General features: G+C 42.0%; 1 protein-coding gene across 1 annotated transcript in view; it reads left to right on the top strand.

Annotated features, from left to right (window-relative positions):
* Positions 1-18,818, top strand: part of LOC115220799 (glutamate decarboxylase 1-like) — a 150,994-nt gene extending 132,176 nt beyond the window's left edge. The window contains 4 exon segments of the mRNA XM_029790949.2: positions 13,103-13,157; positions 15,090-15,179; positions 15,771-15,996; positions 18,625-18,818. Coding sequence (XP_029646809.2) covers positions 13,103-13,157; positions 15,090-15,179; positions 15,771-15,944 — 319 coding nt within the window. The 3' untranslated portion in view covers positions 15,945-15,996; positions 18,625-18,818.
* Positions 18,819-19,837: the final 1,019 nt, after the last annotated feature.

Below are 19,837 nucleotides of genomic sequence, written 5' to 3'. Positions count from 1 at the left end.
ACATAGAGCCAGAGATGTCGCAGTCTCAGCGCGTATCTGCGCATCATCAACCACGGCATGCCCAGCCCTCCTTTTAACGGTGTTGACAGCAATGGATCGCCTGACCATCGGGACGCATCCTTTCCACAAGAAGCGAAAGAGAATGCGTTGTAGTTTGGTGATGGTAGGGTCGGGACAAGGTACGACGGAGGTCAGGCGGTAGTAGATGACGGACGCGATGTACGTGTTCGCCACCTCCGCTCGACCTTTTAGGGACAGTTTCCTCTCGGCCCATTGCCGGGCGAGAGTGACCACCCTACTCGTTATCTCGTTCCAGTTCTTCTCCACTTGGAGGTCCGGACCAAACCAGACCCCGAGCAACTCAACCGGGCCGTCGGTCCAGCGTCCCACGACGGAGGCGCTGTGGACGGCATGGGCTTGCTTCTCCAGGTGCCTAGTCGCAAGCCCACTGACTTTTCCCGGTTGATTTTCGCTCCTGTCACCGCTTCGTAGTTTTTCAGTGTCTCGCCGACCAGCTCGATGTGCTCGTGGCTAGACACTATGACGGTGACGTCGTCCGCGTATGCAGACACGCTCGTCCCGCATCCCAATTCTCGCGGGATGCCCCTTAGAGTCGCCAGCTTCCGCAGTAGTGGCTCAAGAGTCAATACGTATAGAAGCGCCGAGAGGGGGCATCCCTGACGACCGAACGTGCAATGTCGAAAGGTCTCGATAGATGTCCATTTACGCGAATTACCGAACGGATGCCTCTGTACAAGGCAGCTATCCAGCCGCGGAAGACGGGACCGAAACCAGCCGCTCTCAGGACTGCCTCCAAGTATCGATGGTCTACCCTATCAAAGGCTTTCGATTGATCCAAGTTGATCAGGGCCCCACCCATGCCAGGTTCGTTAACTACCCTGTCTATGATGTAGCGCATCAGATGGAGGTTGTCATGGATGGTCCGGCCTGGCACGGCGCACGTTTGCGCCTTGTCGACCAGTTTCTCGATGACAAGCGCCAACCTCTTGGCTAGCACCTTGGCCAAAATTTTCAAGTCTGCATTAAGCAGAGTGATGGGCCTAAAGTTATCTATTACATTTCCCTTGTTTAGATCTTTCTTCAGCAGTGTTACGGCTCCTCGGCTCACAAAACCAGGATGCTCCCGTTTTGCTGCCAGTTGCAGTACACCGCCGCCAAGAGATCTCCAAACAAGTCTGGCATACAATTGTAAAGCTCGTAGGGTAGACCATCCAAACCGGTGATTTGTCCCTCGAGCATTCTGCCATCGCTTCCTGCACTTCCGCCGCCGTGATGGCACCTTCGCAGCACCCTGCCTTTCTTGTCGAGAGTCGTGGTAGGCTATGTAGGTAGGCACTGAAGTCCACCCTACGTTCTTGCCCTCCACTCGTTCCGAACAGTCGGGCAAAATGCTGCTGAAAGGCCTCACACATTTTACTTGGCTCGAGCAATTCGCGCCCCTGTTCATCTACCAGGGACCGAATGGTGGCTTTGTTGCCCTGTTGCGCCTCTGCCACCCGGGCCTCTCTCGCGGCTCCAACACCTTCGTTCCTTAGAGCACGCATCCTAGCTCTGACAGCACATCCTTCGTGTTTGGCGTTGAAGTGTTGGTCGAGGGCCACCTCGCCGCCAAAACGTCGGATGCGATGCCGCTTCTAATTGCCTCTTCTAGCTTCTTAACTAGCTCACCCTCTACTCTATTTCTATCTATGGCTAGTGCTTTGCTGTACCTAATCGCTTCTGCTTTTACTGCTCTCTTGAGGGCAAACCACCATTTGTTGTTGATGATGGCTCCCGTCAAAGCCCTCTTTACTAGTGTGCTAATCCGGTCTCTGAAAACCTGTCTCGATGGGAAAGACGCGTTTAGTTTCCAGTATCCGGGACCCTGCCTAAGTGTCTTACCTAAGTCTAGCGTACATGTCACAAGTTTGTGATCCGTGTAGCTGACTATGTGGAATTGTGGACATCCTATGCTATCTCTATCTACTGTCCTACACAGTATCCTATCTAGATACGATCTCGACGACCCGATGCGGTTGCTCCATGTCCACGTTGGCGCATTCGGGTGGTCTAGTCGGAACCTGTCAGACAGTTGAAAGCGTCTGAGCAGGTCTCTGAGGCATTTGCATCCCCGTCTATTCCTATCTCTACCCACGTAGTCTACATGCGTGTCCAAGGTAGCATTCCAATCCCCCACTAAGAGTAAAGGACGAGACGTTCCCAAGAATACTTCTAGACGTTGAAAGAAATCCGCCCGACCTGTTAAGGGCGGTGCGTAAACTGACACGAGTCGAAAGGCGCACCCATTGCTGCCGTCGACATCCAGGACGACCAGTCTACCCTCCGGGTCTACGAATATTGTCCTTACTTCGAGATCCAGACTCTTGTGAAAAAGTACCGCGGTGCCACTACCGCCCATTCTCGGCAGACAGGGGAAAAATAAATGTTGAACTGTCCGCCAAACATGGTCTTTAGGGCCCGCGGATTGTGGAGTCTGGTCTCACTTATGGCTATAATTTCTAACTTATGTGACTTTATGTCATTTAAGAGGTACCCTTGTTTCCAAGGGGACCCCAAGCCACGCGCATTTACACAACCAATCTTGATCATAGTTCTAATGAATTAGAATACAGAGGGTTACTTACTGCTCGAAAGTTTTTGCTTTCTCCTCCGTTGGTTTGTCCTCGAGAAGATCCCAGTACAGTTTCTTTGTGAGATATTTTTGGCATTTACCAACCGCACTGGGGAAAATGCCTTTGAGTGTGTGGTGCAGACTTTTGGAGATGTGTAATATTTTGATGTGGTCTGGTGGTGTTGTGTATGGGTGATTGTTTGTTTTTTTATGTCATCTTCTGTTATGTTTGTTTTTGATTGGATGTATTCCATCAAATTTGTGTTTTTGGTGTCTATGGCTGTGAGCATGTTTGCTGTATATGTTTTTGTGGTGTTGGTGTGGCTGTTGTTTGCGTTGGGTTTTGAAATGTCTTCGGGAGATGTATTTCCCCCTGCTTTGTTCGTGTTTGCATTTGGTTTGGTTGTGTTTCTGCTCTTTATTTTCCTTCTTTTTGTAGCTATTTGCCATTCCTCACTGGTTTCGTCTTCCGACGAAATTTCTGAGGAATCAGAAGGGGGTAGGGGTATGTTGTGGGCTTCTATGTATGTCTGTGTAAGTGGTTGTGTTGTTGTTTTCGTTGTTGTTGGTTGTTGAGTGTTTGTGTGTGTTGAGTGCGGTATAAGGGATGGGGGATCAGTTTGTGTGTGTTTTCTTTGTTTTTCTGTTCCTTTGGTTTTGCTGTTGTTCTTGGTGTTGGAATTGGTTTATTTGTTGTTGGTGGTGATGATTCTGTTCTTGGCGCTGGTGTTGGTGTTGTTTGGTTGGGTTGGCTTGTTCTTTGTTGTTTTCCTGCATTTCCGCATACAGCTTCTTGGCTAGCTGTCCATATTGTGGTGTGGGCAATAATCCTGGCTTTTGTGATTTTCCTGTGGCTGTTGTTGTTGTTGTAATTTTGCGGCAGATTTGCACTCCTTTTTGAGGTGTGCCTCACTGCCACATGTATAGCATCGTGGCCTTCTGCCCTCGACTACTACGTATAACTTGCGGCCATCCTCAAGATGTACGTGGGTGGGGATTTTATTTATGTCCTCTTGACTTATGTGGAAGAGGAACTCTATTCTCTTTCCCAGCCAGTCCTTGTTTTCCGAAACACCGATATCTAGGATGTTTAAGTCCTCCATTTCGGATGTTAAGGCGGACGTTATCCACAGTGTTGTAGTCACTTGGGGGACACCACTGATAATGACTTTCGTCACCTTCTGGCCGAGGTAACTCGGTGTCAACGTTAGTTCATCAGAATGAAGGGTTATCGTTGAGAATTTCTTCGCCAACTCTTCATTCTGAAAAACCACCTGTACGTGTGCGAACTTGTTCGCCCAAGTCACACAATCCTTGTATCCCCAGATGGGGCGTAAGCACTTTTCGACTTTGTCTGTGCTTGCCTTTTCTGGACTTTTAGTTTTTTTATTTGTGATTTTATATACAATTGTCTTTTTTTTCTCCTCATTCAGTATGTGCTGAGGTATGTGTAAGAGTATTTTTCCGTTTTCATTTGTAATAAGGTTTCTGCAATCTTTAATCTGTTGTGTAGTAAACGAAACTTTTGTTACCTTTTCTTTTATCGCCTCGGCGAAGTTTGTTGTTGTTTTGTTATTGTTGTTACTGCCGGTGGTGTTGGTGTTGATGGCAGGGGTGTGGGTTGTAGGTTTGTGGTTGCTGATTATGCAACTAGCAAGGGGTGGAAAATTGCCTGCGTAATTTAGTCCTGCATTAGCGCAAATTTCGGCATTTCGTTTGCTTGTCGTCGTTATTTTTCCACTTGTTGGTGATGGAGCGAGCGGTGGTTGAAGGGAATTGTTGTTGTCGTCGTCGTCGTCGTTGTTGTTGTTGTTGTTGTTATTGTCGTTCTTGGTGACGGCGGTGGTGTTAGTAGTATTAGTAGCATTGACGGCACGGTCTTTGGTGGCGGTGATGGTGATGTTGGTATTGTTATTGGTGGCGATGTCTTTAGTAGGGATAGCAGTTTTAGTAGCAGATTCTGCCGTGGTGTTGTTGTCGGTGTTGGTGGTGGTGGACTCACTGATGGTGTTGACGGTGCTTGGCCTTGTGACCTTTGTTTTGTATTTGTTGCTGTTGTCGATGTTGATGGTGGTGGAGTTGTCAGGTTCAGCGTATGCTAACAGAGCATCCTGTTTTTCTGCCTCTGCGTCACGCTTGACTTGCACCTCAGCCTCGTGGTGACCAGTGGCCATTTTGGAAATAAAATGGCTAAATGAAACCACGAAGGCTATGAGAATTTTTTCTTTTAAATTTTGCCCACAAGGGGCAAAATTTTGTGTCGATATTTATCAAAGGTTTACAGTGGATGTTGTTGCACAACTTTTAAGCACAAAATATTTGTCAATATACACTTTTGAACGTACAAAAATACCAACTTACGTGGAGCCCATTTGTCTGTCAGAGATAGAAGAGATAGATAGATAGATAGATATATAGATAGATAGACAGACAGACAGACAGACAGATAGATAGATAGATAGATAGATAGATAGATAGATAGATAGATAGATAGATAGATAGATAGATAGACAGACAGATAGACAGACAGACAGGCAGGCAGACAGACAGACAGATAGACAGACAGACATATAGACAGACAGACAGATAGATAGATAAACAGATAGATAGGCAGATAGATAGACGGATAGACAGACAGACAGACAGACAGATAGACAGACAGCTAGACAGACAGCTAGACAGACAGATAAATAAATAGACAGAGAGACAGACAGTCAGACAGATAAATAGATACACAGACAAATAGACAGACAGACAGACAGCTAGATAGATAGATAGATAGATAGATAGATAGATAGATAGATAGATAGATAGATAGATAGATAGATAGATAGATAGAGATAGATAGATAGATAGACAGACACACATTCTGAGGACTAAAATCCCTTTTGCATGAGTGATATGGTGAAGTCCTAACTTTAAGTAAGCTGAGTTTCACATGAGAAAATCCCCCGTCTTAAAATACTGATACAAGATCCTGAACCTTCTATGAGAGTTAAGGTACATGCGGTAACTTAACGCAAATCTGAACTCCAAGTATTCGCAAGTTAAGAAGAGGTATACAGATAAGTTAAGCCTTGTATATAAGTAGAAGTTTGTATAAATGTAGCTTGGTTGTGAGTAAGTATATCTACGGTTATGCATAAAATACTGAATAGAAAATGCTTGAGAAATAAAATGCGCTTACCTATTTCAAACCTGAAATACTGGCGAAGTAAACCAACGAATTGAAATAATAAGTGTTAGTAAATCAAAGCAATGCTAAATAAATTACTGTTAATATGATGTCTGTTTATAACCATGAAACATATTTCGTCAAATTTCGACATTTTTCAAAAATGTAAAATCTATATTAATGGGTTGGACCGATTTGAAGAAAAAATTAGCAGAGTCTGATAGCGAACCCGGATCTTTTCCTTTTGAACGGCATATGTCAACACAATTTCTAGTTAACTAAACACTTTTAAACTTCGTATACTGGTAGAATGTGTTTATAAAACATCATTTTTTTCTTTGCTTTATTGAGAAAATTCTATAGTTTGTAAGATATTTCCACTTTAAAATCGAGCATTTCGGCAATTTTAACCAATCGCTCATCTCCATTTGGGGTGAAAACATTCCGTGCTGTATGAATATGTCCCTCAGAAACAGATTGGGTTTATTTACATTTGCGAAGAAAAACAGATACCCTTCCCCCACCCCTAACCCTAACCCCACCCCTAGCCCTAATCCTAATTCTAACTAACCCTAACCCTAAAACAGATTGAAATGCAATAGATCGATACTAGGGTTATAATTATGGGTGACAATTTCATACGACACCGCTCCGGAAAATGGGATTTTTTTCTAGCGGTGTCAAATGAAAATGTCACCCATAATTATAACCCTAGTATCGATCTATTGCATTTCAATCTGTTTTAGGGTTAGGGTTAGTTAGAGTTAGAGTTAGGGTTAGGGTTAGGGGTGGGGGAAGGGTATCTTTTTTTCTTCGCAAATGTAAATAAATCCAATCTGTTTCTGAGGAACATATTCATACAGCACGGAATGTTTTCACCCCAAATGGAGGTGAGCGATTGGTTAAAATTGCCGAATTTTCTCAATAAAGCCAAGAGAAAAAGATGTTTTATAAACACATTCTACCAGTTTACGAAGTTTAAAGGTGTTTAGTTAACTAGAAATTTTGTTGAAAACTGTCGTTCAAAAGGAAAAGATCCGTGAACCCGTACCGTCGTCATTTTTGTGCATGTGCGTAAAATGGCGAAGTTTTACGCTTTGGACCAGATTTCGTCAAATTGGTGTCACGACAGATGGTGTGCAAAATGCCTAAATTTAGCTTGAAAAATAAAGTGCACTTACCTATTTAGAATCTGAAACGCTGGTGAGTTAAAACAGCGAGTTGAAATACTAAGTTTTAGCAAATCAAAACAATTCGGATTGAAATGAAGAATTAGCAAATGCTAAGTAGAGTTTTGTTAATAAGCTGTCTGTTTATACCCATGAGGGATTTTTCGTCAAATTTCGGCATTTTTCGTCAAACTGATAGTCACGATGACTAGTGCGAAAAATGCCGAAATTTTACGATTTTTGAAAAATCGATGATGATTAAAGATCGATTTTTTTTTAAATTCCAAGTGCATAAGTGACCGCATGGACATAAGACCCACACATGTGTCAAGTTTCATCAAGGTCTGTTGGATAGTCTCGGGGGAGTTAAAGCAATAAATACACAAGGACACAAACTGGCCATTTATTATTATAGATAAATATGTGTATGTATGTATGCATGTATGTATGTATCTATCTATCTACACCCGTTAAAAGGAGGGCTGGGCATGCCGTGGTTGATGATGCGCAGACACGCGCTGAGACTGCGACATCTCTGGCTCTATGTAGACGACGGTGAACAGGTGTGGTCGCCGTTTGTGAGGCACGCTTTCCCGCAGCTCGTCTCCATGACCGAACTGCAGTCGTGGATCAAAAAGAGGCCGAGGAAGGGCGAATGGCACCGCGAGTGTCGCGTTGCTCTCAAGCAACTCTGCCGTCCTGGGTCGACCTTAAGTGACTTCACCAAACCAAAGCATTCTATCGGGGTTTAGTGGAGGGGAGGTACGACGACGAGCTCGGGGCGAACCTGGACGTCGACGAGGAGTACCTGACCCGCCTGTTCGGGACGACTTTCGGCCAGGGCCCATGGACAACTTCCAGAGATCCCTGGCCTGGCAGTGCTACCGAGAAGCGCTACCCGTTCGGGATAAGCTCTACAGACACGGCTCGAGAAACACGGGGCCGACCTCCCGAGATGCGGTCAGAGCGACGAAACCGTTCTGCACGCACTCGTTCAGTGTCCAACATTTTCCGACCTGTGGGCTTATGTCGAACAACTGCTGTCACGTGTGGGACGAGTCGGTTTATCAGCTGAGTCTATCGTCAATATTGTCACGCCTCCTTCCTTCAAACGGGAAGGAAGAGCTATTTTCATCATCCTTGTGGCTATGGCGAAAGAATGTATCTGGTGGACGCGTCTGAAAGGATTGGAGACAAACACTTTCCTCTCTGGTCAATCTCTCATCAACTTCTTCAAGTACCACTTGAAAAGGAAAGTGAGAGTAGAGAGGCAAGTTTTGTCTAGCGAATGTTTTAAAAAAAGATGGGTGAATGTAGCAAGAATGGCACGTATGAATGACGAAGCCACCTTGAGCATAGTCCTATGAACCCAGAAATCGAAAACAGAGAGTTGCTTATTTGCAAAAAAAAAAAAAAAAAAGAAATATAAAATGTGACTTCATTGACCGAGGTTACCGTGGTCTTTTCCGTAGGCTTTTCTTTCCACGGGTAAACCTCACCTGTCCTCCACTTTACACTTCATATTGACATTTCTGTGATAACGATCCCTATTGATCAATTTTTTTTCCTCTCCCCCTTTTTTTTTTTTTTTTTTTTTTTTAACCCCCCCCCCCTTTTTTTTGTCCTCTTTCTCTCCTTTTACGATCCCTTTTGATCGAAACTCCCCCTTCCTTTTTTTTTTTTTTTTAAACCTTCAAAAGAAAAGCTCTACCTGTAATTTGTTCTATCTGTGTGCAGCCCTGTGTGGCTAATAAAGAAACATATCTATCAATCTATCTAGCTATCGATCTATCTATCTATCTATCTATCTATCTATCTATCTAGCTAGCTAGCTAGCTAGCTAGCTAGCTATCGATCTATCTATCTATCTATTTATCTATCTATCTATCTATCTATCTATCTATCTATCTATCTATCTATCTATCTATCTACAGGGTGATTCAAAAGTCGCCATACATAGGAACAATCTATCTTTTTATAAGAAACAGTTTATAAGAACAGTTTGCTTTTTTTTATTATCTAACTGGTTCTAAATGGTTACCATTGATTTGAATACACATTGCAATACGTTAACCCCACTCACTGGGAACTCGTAACAGCACATCTGGTGATACGTGTACAAAGGAGTTGGTGATAAAGGTCCTTCAAATGATTTATGTCTTTTATCTTTCCGCGATACACCGTGCCTTTCAATTGCCCCCAAACATAGAAATCAAGAGGAGTCAGATTAGGGGATCAGGGAATCAAGGGATCTGGGGTATCTTATAAATTGTTTATAAAAAATATTTTTTCCTATATACGGAGACTTTTGAATCACCTTGTATATCTATCTATCAATCTATTAATCTATCTATCTATCTGTCTATCTGTCTGTCTATCTATCTATCTATCTATCTATCTATCTATCTATCTATCTATCTATCTGTCTATCTGTCTATCTATCTATCTATCTATCTATCTATCTATCTATCTATCTATCTGTCTATCTATCTATCTGTCTATCTATCTATCTATCTATCTGTCTATCTATCTATCTATCTATCTATCTATCTATCTATCTATCTATCTATCTGTCTATCTGTCTATCTATCTATCTATCTATCTATCTATCTATCTATCTATCTTTCATATAGTCAGTTACACAGATCACAAGTTTGTGACTTGTACACTTGACTTAGATAAGACACATAGGCAGGGTCCTGGTTACTGGAAACTGAACGCGTCTTTTACAGCACGACAGGTTTACAGGGACCGGATCAGCACATTAGTTAAGAGAGCTTTGACGGGTACCATCATCAACAACAGATGGTGGTATGCCCTAAAAAAGCGATTAAAGCAGAATCAGTCAGATACAGTAGAGCCCTAGCATTAGACCGAAATAGAATAGAGGGAGATTTAGTTAAGGTTTTAGAAGAGGCACTTAGAACTGGCATCGCGTCCAACGTACTGGCGGCGAGATTGGCCCTCGACCAACACCTCAACGCCAAACACGAGGGATGCGTTGTCAGAGCTAGGATGCGTGCTCTGAGGAACGAAGGAGTTGGAGCCGCCCAAGAGGCCCGAGTGGTGGCGACGCAACGAGGCAACAGAGCCACCATCAAGTCTCTTATAGATGAACAGGGGCGCGAATTGCTCGAGCCTAAAAGGATGTGTGGGGTTTTTCAACAACACTTCACCCAACTGTTTGGGACAAGTGGTGAGTCAGAAAGCAGAGTGGACTTTAGTGCCTACCTGCATGCCTTGCCACGACTCTCAGCAAGGGAGGTGGAGTCTTGTGAAAAGCCTATCACAGCTGCGGACGTACAGGATGCGATGGTAGGCTGCGCGAGAGACAAGTCACCAGGCTTGGATGGTCTGCCCTACGAATTTTATTTTCATATGCCAGACTTTTTGGAGGCGTCTTGGCAGCTGTCTACTGCAACTGGCAGCAGAACGGGAGTATTCCTGCTTTTGTAAAGCGAGGAGCAGTGGCACTGATCAAGAAAGACCCAAACAAGGGGGACGTCATAGATAATTTCAGGCCCATCACTCTGCTCAACGCAGATTTGAAAATTTTGGCCAAGGTGTTAGCCGAGAGGTTGGCGCTTGTCATCAAGAAACTAATCGACAAGGCGCAAACATGCGCCGTGCCGGGTAGAAGTATTCATGACAACCTCCATCTGATGCGCTACATCATAGACAGGGTAGTTAAAAATCCTGGCATGGGTGGGGCGCTGATCATTTGGATCAATCAAAAGCCTTCGATAGGGTAGACCATCACTACTTGGAGGCTGTCCTCAAAGCGGCTGGTTTCGGTCCAGTTTTCCGCGGTTGGATCGCTGCCTTATACAGCGGCATCCGCTCAGTAGTTCGCGTAAATGGTCATCTATCCAGACCTTTTACATCATGCGTTCGGTTCGTCAGGGATGCCCCCTCTCATCGTGCTGTATGTACTGACTCTTGAGCCACTACTGCGGAAACTGGCGACGTGAGGGCATCCCACGAGAGCTGGGATGCGGGAGGAGCGTGTCTGCATACGCGGATGACGTCACCGTCATAGTGTCGAGCTACGAGCACATCGAGCTGGTCGGCGAGACACTGAAAGAATACGAAGCGGTAACGGGAGCAAAAATTAACCGGAAAAGTCAGTGGGCTTGCGGCTCGGCACCTGGAGAAGCAAGCCCATGCCGTCCAACAGCGTCTCCATCGGGGACGCTGGACGGACGGACCGGTTAAATTGCTCGGGGTCTGGTTCGGTCGTCCGGACCTCCAAATGGAGAAGAACTGGGGCGAGATAACGACTAGGGTGGCTACTCTCACCCAGAAATGGACTGAGAGAAAGCTATCCCTAAAAGGTCGGGCGGAGCGGAGGTGGCGAACGCGTACATCGCATCCGTCATCGAGTATCGTCTGACCGTCGTGCCTTGTCCCGACCTACCATCACAAACTGGAACGCATACTCTTCCGCTTCTTGTGGAAGGGAAAACGTTCCGATGGTTAGGCGATCCATTTGCTGCCACACACCCGCTAAATGGAGGGCTGGGCATGCCGTGGTTGATGATGCGCAGACATGCGCTGAGACTGCGACATCTCCGGCGCTTCATAGACAACGGTGAACAGGGGTGGTCGCCTTTTGTGCGGCGCGCTTTCCCGCAGCTCGTCTCCTTGGACGAACTACAGTCATGGATCAAGCAGAGACCGAGGTTAGGCGAATGGCACCGCGAGTGTCGCGTTGCTCTCAAGCAACTCTGCCGTCGGGGATCGAACTTGTGCGACTCCATCACAACAAAAGGCATTCTATAGAGGATAGTGGAGGGGAGGTGCGACGACGAACTCGGGCAGAGTCTGGGCGTCGACGAGGAACACCTGACCGCCTGTTCAGGACAACTTCGGGCCGGGACCTATGAACAATCACCAAAGATCCCTGGCCTGGCAGTGCTATCGAGAAGCATTACCTATCGGGATAAGCTCTACAGACACGGTTCCAGACACACTGGACCGACTTGCCCGAGATGCGGTCAGAGCGACGAAACCGTTCTGCACGCACTCGTGCAATGTCAAACCATTTCCGACCTGTGGGTATGCCGAACGGCTGCTGTCACGTGTGGGACGAATCCGCCTATCGGCCGAGTCTATCGTGAGAATTGCTCCGCCCCCTCCCTCAACCGGGAAGGCAAGACAGTTTTCATCGTACTGGTGGCCATGGTGAAAGAATGTGTGTGGTGGACTCGAGCGAAAGGATTAGAGACAAACACTTACCTCTCTGGCCAATCGCTCATCAACTTTTTCAAGTACCACTTGAAAAGGAGGTGAGAATGGAGAGGGAAGTTTTGTCTCGCGAAAGATTCAAAAAAAGATGGGTGAATGTTGCAAAGATGGTGCGTGCTAGTAACGAAACCATTTTGAGCATGATCCAGTAGATCGTAAAAAAGAAAGAAGAGAGCATTTTTGACCTCATGTGTTTATTTCCTCCCTGACTGGGGTTCCCGTGGTCTTTTCTGTAGGCTTTTCCTTCCCACGGATGAACCCAATCTTGTTATATCAATGTTACACCATTATTTCTGTGATACACGATTTTCTTTTTTTTTCCTTTTTTTTCCTCCTCTCGATCCCTTTTGATCGCAATCTTACATTTTTTATTTTTTCCACCCTCGAAAAGAAAAGCTCTGCATTTGTATTTGTCCCCTCTGTATTCAGCCTGGGTGCTAATAAAAGAAAGTTATCTATCTATCTATCTATCTATCTATCTATCTATCTATCTATCTGTCTGTCTATCTATCTATCTATCTATCTATCTATCTATCTATCTATCTGTCTGTCTATCTGTCTATCTGTCTATCTATCTATCTATCTATCTATCTATCTATCTATCTATCTATCTATCTATCTATCTATCTATCTATACTGCAATATGTTCGCTAATGCAATTCCAACATTTTACAGCAACCTCTTTCATCCCTTCGTATAATTCATACGCTTCAGAATAGCAACTCTTTTTACTAAAAACTACACATATTTTCATTGGGGAAACAGACCCTTCACAGACCCTTCCTTACAATACGGTTTAGGGAGCTTACTTTTTTTTAATTAGCAAACAAATATTGATTATTACAATCTGTCCTATTCTTATTCTTATTTTTGTTGTAGTTATTTGAGAGAATTAATACGAAAGCGTGAAGGATTCAAGTTTGTATTAGAAAAGGTAAGATTTTTATTATTATTATTATTATTATTATTATTATTATTATTATTATTATTATTATTCTATGTTTGACTTTTGCTTTACATTTGTACAAATTGGCTCCAAGTCTCACCCAGAGACCTCAAGAGACAACAAATTGGAAGTTCATGTTGGTGCTGTAACCACTAGGCCATGTGCCTCCACTGTTTGCCTATAGTAGAGAGAATTATTATAATCATGATATAATACTTCCATACACAAAGAAACAGTGTGTGTGTGTGTGTGTGTGTGTGTGTGTGTGTGTGTGTGTGTGTGCTTCTGTTCCCGGCTTTTATGGTTAAGGACTGACCTTGTATTAAATAAGAGCAACGTTTGGAGTTGTCTTCTCATTGAAGTGTTGTCGCTGCTTGAAGATGTGAACACCAGCGAATTGGCAGAGTCGTTAGGGCATTGTACGAAACCCCCTGTGCGGTAATTATCCCAGCTTTTTGCGTTCCGATTTCAAATCCTGCCGAGATCCACTTTGCAATTCACCCTTCAGGGGTCGATAAATAAAATGTCAGTCTAAGGCGGTTGACCGGCGGAATCGTTAGAGCGTTTGACGAGCGAACAGGATACCTTGCAGTATGTGTGCTAGCTTCTTTACGGTCTGAGTTCAAACCCCGCTTTGGCCTATTTGGACGGCAGACACAATCCTTCACCCGATTTAACATCACCACCTGGATCTTAACGGTGCCCACAGCAGAAGGCCAATCTGCTGCAAGCATTCAAACTAGGTCTTTAGTTTCAGGATACATTCCTCTCTCCAGTTCCTAACCGTTTCGAAGGCCCTCAAAAAAGTCATAAGCATTGCTTGTCTTCATGACTATAAAATAAATTAACACCTATTTATATACGCCCCCCCCCCCCCGTCGATTACAACGACGAGGGCTCCAGGTGATCTGATCAACAGAAAGACCTGCTCGGGAAATTAACATGCAAGTGGCTGAGCACTCCTCAGACACGCTTTCCGTTAACGTAGTTCCCAAAGAGATTCAGCATGATACAGAATGTGACACGGCTAACTTTTTAAGTACAGGTACAATTCATTTTTGCCGGCTGACTAGACTGGAGCAACGTGAAATAAAGAGACTTGCTCAAGGATACAACGCATCACCGGGAATCGAACTTATGTCCTCACGATCGTAAGCCAAATACCCTAACCCCTAAGCTACGCACTTTCACAATACATATTGGCCAGCTAGGTGGACGAAGCCCGTCAAAATTTCTCTGCATCAAGGATGCATACTAGTGACCTGTGACCTGTAACCTGTGACCTGTGACCTATGACAGCGTACGAACCAAAATCCCTCTTATATAGTTTTAAGCAATTTTATCCCTCCAGCTATTTTTATTAATTACATTTGTTACGTAACGTAAGTATAGAAACATGAGTGGAGGCGCAATTGCCCAGTGGTTAGGGCAGCGGACTCGCGGTCGTAGGATCGCGGTTTCGATTCCCAGACCGGGCGTTGTGAGTGTTTATTGAGCGAAAACACCTAAAAGTTCCACGAGGCTCTGGCAGGGATGGTGGTGATCCCTGCTGTACTCTTTCACCACAACTTTCTCTCACTCTTACTTCCTGTTTCTGTTGTACCTGTATTTCAAAGGGCCGGCCTTGTCACTCTCTGTGTCACGCTGAATATCCCCGAGAAATGCGTTAAGGGTACACGTGTCTGTGGAGTGCTCAGCCACTTATACGTTAATTTCACGAGCAGGCTGTTCCGTTGATCGGATCAGACGGAACCCTCGTCGTCGTAACCGACGGAGTGCTTCCATCCATAGAGACATGGCTGTAACCGGTGACCAAAATTAGGCTGACCGGAAGTTTAGTTCCTTTGCCCCACCCCTCCATTCACACACACACACACACATCTGATAACAATTTCCTTACCTCTGTTCTTCAATGAATAGGGAGAGTGTACAAACGTCTGCTTCTGGTATGTTCCGTTGAGAATTCGAGAAATGGACGACGACGAGAGAAAGAAAAGCGAATTGCATCAAGTAAGTGGTTTAATCTGTTCCTATGTCCTCATATTTCAGTGTGTGTGTGTGTGTGTGTGTGTGTGTGTGTGTGTGTGTGTGAAAAGTTCCTGGTTTTGGGTAAAAGAAAATAGAGGAGGATCAGTTAATTATGATTTTATTCAACATATATTCCCCTCTCAGATTCACACACTTATTGCGACGGTCCTTCTGTTTTTCTAAGCCCTGTAAAAGAAACCGGAGGATTGGGCCTCCAGCCAAGCCTTTCGCAATACCCCTAATACCAGGAACTTTTCAGCACCCCCTTATATTTATAGAAATATATATATATATATATATGAAGGAAGTAATTTTTTATTCTCAAACGCAGGATAATGCTAATAGTAACTACACATATTTTACAGAAAAATGTGTCGCCGACAGATTTTTCTCCAAATTATGGATAGTTTATCCTGTTCGTGCTATATTATTAGCATTATCCTGCGTTTGAGAACAAAAAATTACTTTACTTTCTTAACTTTCTACAAATCTGTTTACTTACATCGTAATTTGAATTTAATATATATATATATATATGCACATATATATTATTGTCATTTTTATTCACCTTAGGCTACCAGGTGCATCAAAGCTATGATGATGGAGAACGGATCTCTTATGGTAGGCTACCAACCCCTGGGCGAACACCCCAATTTTTTTAGAGTGGTCATTTCTAACGCAGCAGTTATGGAAAAAGATCTGGATTTCTTAGTAGAAGAAATTGACCGCTTAGGGAGAACTCTTTGATTTTTGCTTTCTTTACCATTTTCACATTTACGTATAGAAATCTTCGTGATAGGTAAGTAAATTTTGATTTTATACATGAAAAATATGATATAGTCCAATAAAGATCATACATCGTTATTTCAATTTAATAACTTGCTGAAAACTTAAGTTTCCAACAGAACTGTTCGGTCAGAAAGAACCAGAACTTATACGAAAGATCTTCTCGTATTGTGTGATGTGTTAAAAATATTGCAACTCAGCGTACGACAACGACAGTTTTTGGTTCTTTGTTTGTTTTGCTTATTATATATATATATATATATTATATATATATATATATATATATATATATATATATATATATATCCTGACTCTTTCTAAGAAGATGGCTTGTAGATCGTTTAACGATTTTTAGCTTTGTATTAACTAGTCATGAAATTTGAAAAAACGATGTTTGATCTTTAACGGACTATATCATATCATAGACATGAATAAACAAGAAATACCTTGATTATATTTACATTATCATTTTATTTTATTTCATTTTTGGCCTGTATAATAAAATATGCTGTCACTCTCTGTCATGCAGCTTGTATTGAGCACTCATTTTGTAGATATATACAAAGGTATAGTAAAGCATGCATAAATATACTGCATGAAATACTTACTAGTTTATGAAATCTTGTGCGTCGTTTTACAAACTGTATTAATAATGGTATTGAGCTCTTTCTTACATACATGCAGTCTGTAAAATAGTTGGTGTTAGGAAGGGCATCTAGCCGTAGCACAGCAGACAATTGGCCAGCTTCTATCAAATCGTCCAACCCATGCCAGCATAGAAAACTGACGTTAAGCGATGATGATGATGATGATGACAATGATGATTATGAGGATATATATATATATATATATATATATATATATATATATATATAATATATATATATATATATATATATCCTGACTCTTTCTAAGAAGATGGCTTTGTAGATCGTTTAACGATTTTTTAGCTTTGTATTAACTAGTCATGAAATTTGAAAAAACGATGTTTGATCTTTAACGGACTATATCATATCATAGACATGAATAAACAAGAAATACCTTGATTATATTTACATTATCATTTTATTTTATTTCATTTTTGGCCTGTATAATAAAATATGCTGTCACTCTCTGTCATGCAGCTTGTATTGAGCACTCATTTTGTAGATATATACAAAGGTATAGTAAAGCATGCATAAATATACTGCATGAAATACTTACTAGTTATGAAATCTTGTGCGTCGTTTTACAAACTGTATTAATAATGGTATTGAGCTCTTTCTTACATACATGCAGTCTGTAAAATAGTTGGTGTTAGGAAGGGCATCTAGCCGTAGCACAGCAGACAATTGGCCAGCTTCTATCAAATCGTCAACCCATGCCAGCATAGAAAACTGACGTTAAGCGATGATGATGATGATGATGACAATGATGATTATGAGGATATATATATATAAATATATATATATATATATATATATATATATATATATATATATATATATATATATATAGGTTCAGTAAATAGTATTACATGCATATAAGTGGGATTGCCACAATGTGGACACCCTAACGCTAGAGTAGATCCGCTATGGTCTTACCACTAAGAATTGTTCTATAGAAAATTTGGCAAACACCAGAAACGTAAGCGAGCAAGACAAAGGAAAAGTAACAAAAATATAGATTAATCGTAAACAATGTTTCACTATCAACAAATTACGTAATTTTACTTACGCAATTTATCAGTAGATCTTCAGTATGATCGTCCATACAAATATAATTTACAGAACTTCACACCGGACATCCGCACGATGTCGAATATGTATGTAGTTCTACATGTTACACCTGTTATTTTTCAAAAGTCCTCGTTCTGGCGCGCCACGTTTCTGGTTTTTGCTAAATTTTCTAGAGAACAATTCTTAGTGGTAAGACCAGAGCGGATCTACTTCTAACGTTAGGGTTTCGATCCCTCTTATATGTATGTAATACTATTTACTGAACCTCCGTTTTTTAATATGCTAGACCACTGGTGTTAATTTGATGTTATTAAATTAATATCCAATTTTTCACCCTCATCTTAATTTTAATTTTAAATTAATACGTTCTCAAACCGGCAAGGGCTACTGCAGTAAATTATTTTGCGCAGTATTATTTCCGGAATTTTTAGCGCCACAAAACGAGGACTTTTGAAAATAACCACAAATGTAATAGATAGAACTGCATGCATATTTGACCTCGTGCGGATGTCCGATGTGTAGTTCTGCAAATTATATTTGTATGGACGATCATACATAAGTTTGGAGTTATACTCCCTATTATTATTATTATTATTATTATTATTATTATTATTATTATTATTATATAACGAATAAACAGAGCCTGAAAGATTGCTTTAAGAAGAATTATGTCTGTTCAAGCCGCATAGACGCATGAAACTATCAGTAGCTCTTTCGATTGTGTATTTAAACTGATATATATATAGATATATATATATATATATATATTATATATATATATATATATATATTATATATATATATATATATATACACATATACATACATGCATACATATGTGTGTGTGTGTGTGTGTGTGTGTATGTGTGTGTAGGATTATTTATTTATTTATTCATTCGTTCATTCTACCTTGATTTTTTCAGAAATTGAGCTGATCGTGAAATGCAGTTGATTAACTAGAAGATAATGCTGTTGCTGTTGCTGTTGTTGTTGATGATGTTATTAATGATGATGATGATGATGATGATGATGATGATGAAAACGATGAATGGTAATGATGATGACGGCGTCGACGGTGATGACGGTTATCATGTGGATGGTGATGTTGCTGCTGGTGGTGGTGGTGGCGGTGGCGATGTGGTGGTGGTAGTGGTGGTATTGGTGGTGGTGGTGGTGGTGGTGTTAACGATGTTGATGTTGCTACTGGTGATGATGATGATGATCATCATCATCATCATCATCATGATAATAATGATGATGGTTATTATTATGATGATATTGACGACGACGACGACGATCATGATGACCACAATGATGATGATGATGATGATGATGGTGGTGGTGGTGGTGGTATTGATGAAAGTTGGGAATGCCATCAATAATAATAATGATAATTCTTTATTGGCCTCAGGGGCCGCCAAAAACATTACGACTAAAGAAAGACAAAGAACAGTCAGGATTTATACAAAACCATGTGAATAGTTAAAAAAATATATTTAACAAGAAACAAAATTTCCTAAAGAGGTAAGCACACCCCATCCAGGGGTAACCAAGGCAGCACATAGATCCCCAACCCCCTTCTCACAAGGAGTACCATTGTAAGGGTTCCTCTCTCCTCCATCATCTTCAGCCTGTAGGAGCAGCTTAGTGTAGGTCCACTCACTTGGGCCAACCTCTATATATTCACCCAACTTTCAACAGTTTTACTGGGGAGAAGCAGCACATTCCTCTTAATAATAATAATAATAATAATAATAATAATAATAATAATATAATAATAATAATAATAATAATAATAAGTATTATTATAGCGCCCTCCCCCAAAATTCTAGGCCTTGTTAATATATAAGAGAGGTTTATTAGGCGGCGAACTGGCAAAATCGTTAGCGTGCAGGACGAAATGCTTAGCAGTATTTCGCCCGTCGCTACGTTCTGAGTTCTAATTCCGCCGATGTCGATTTGGCCTTTCCTCCTTTCGGGGTCGATAAATTAAGTACCAGTGAAACACTGGGATCGATGTATTCTACAAGTTCCCTCCCCCAAGATTACTGCCCTTGTGGCATAATTTGAAACCATTATTATTATTATTACTATTATTATTGTTGTTGTTGTTGTTGTTATTAAGACGGTGAGCTG

This window comes from Octopus sinensis, linkage group LG17, assembly GCF_006345805.1.
Source record: "Octopus sinensis linkage group LG17, ASM634580v1, whole genome shotgun sequence".
NCBI lineage: Eukaryota > Metazoa > Mollusca > Cephalopoda > Octopoda > Octopodidae > Octopus > Octopus sinensis.
The sequence above is the reverse complement of the archived record's forward strand: the minus strand, read 5'-3'. Positions and strand labels throughout refer to the sequence as shown.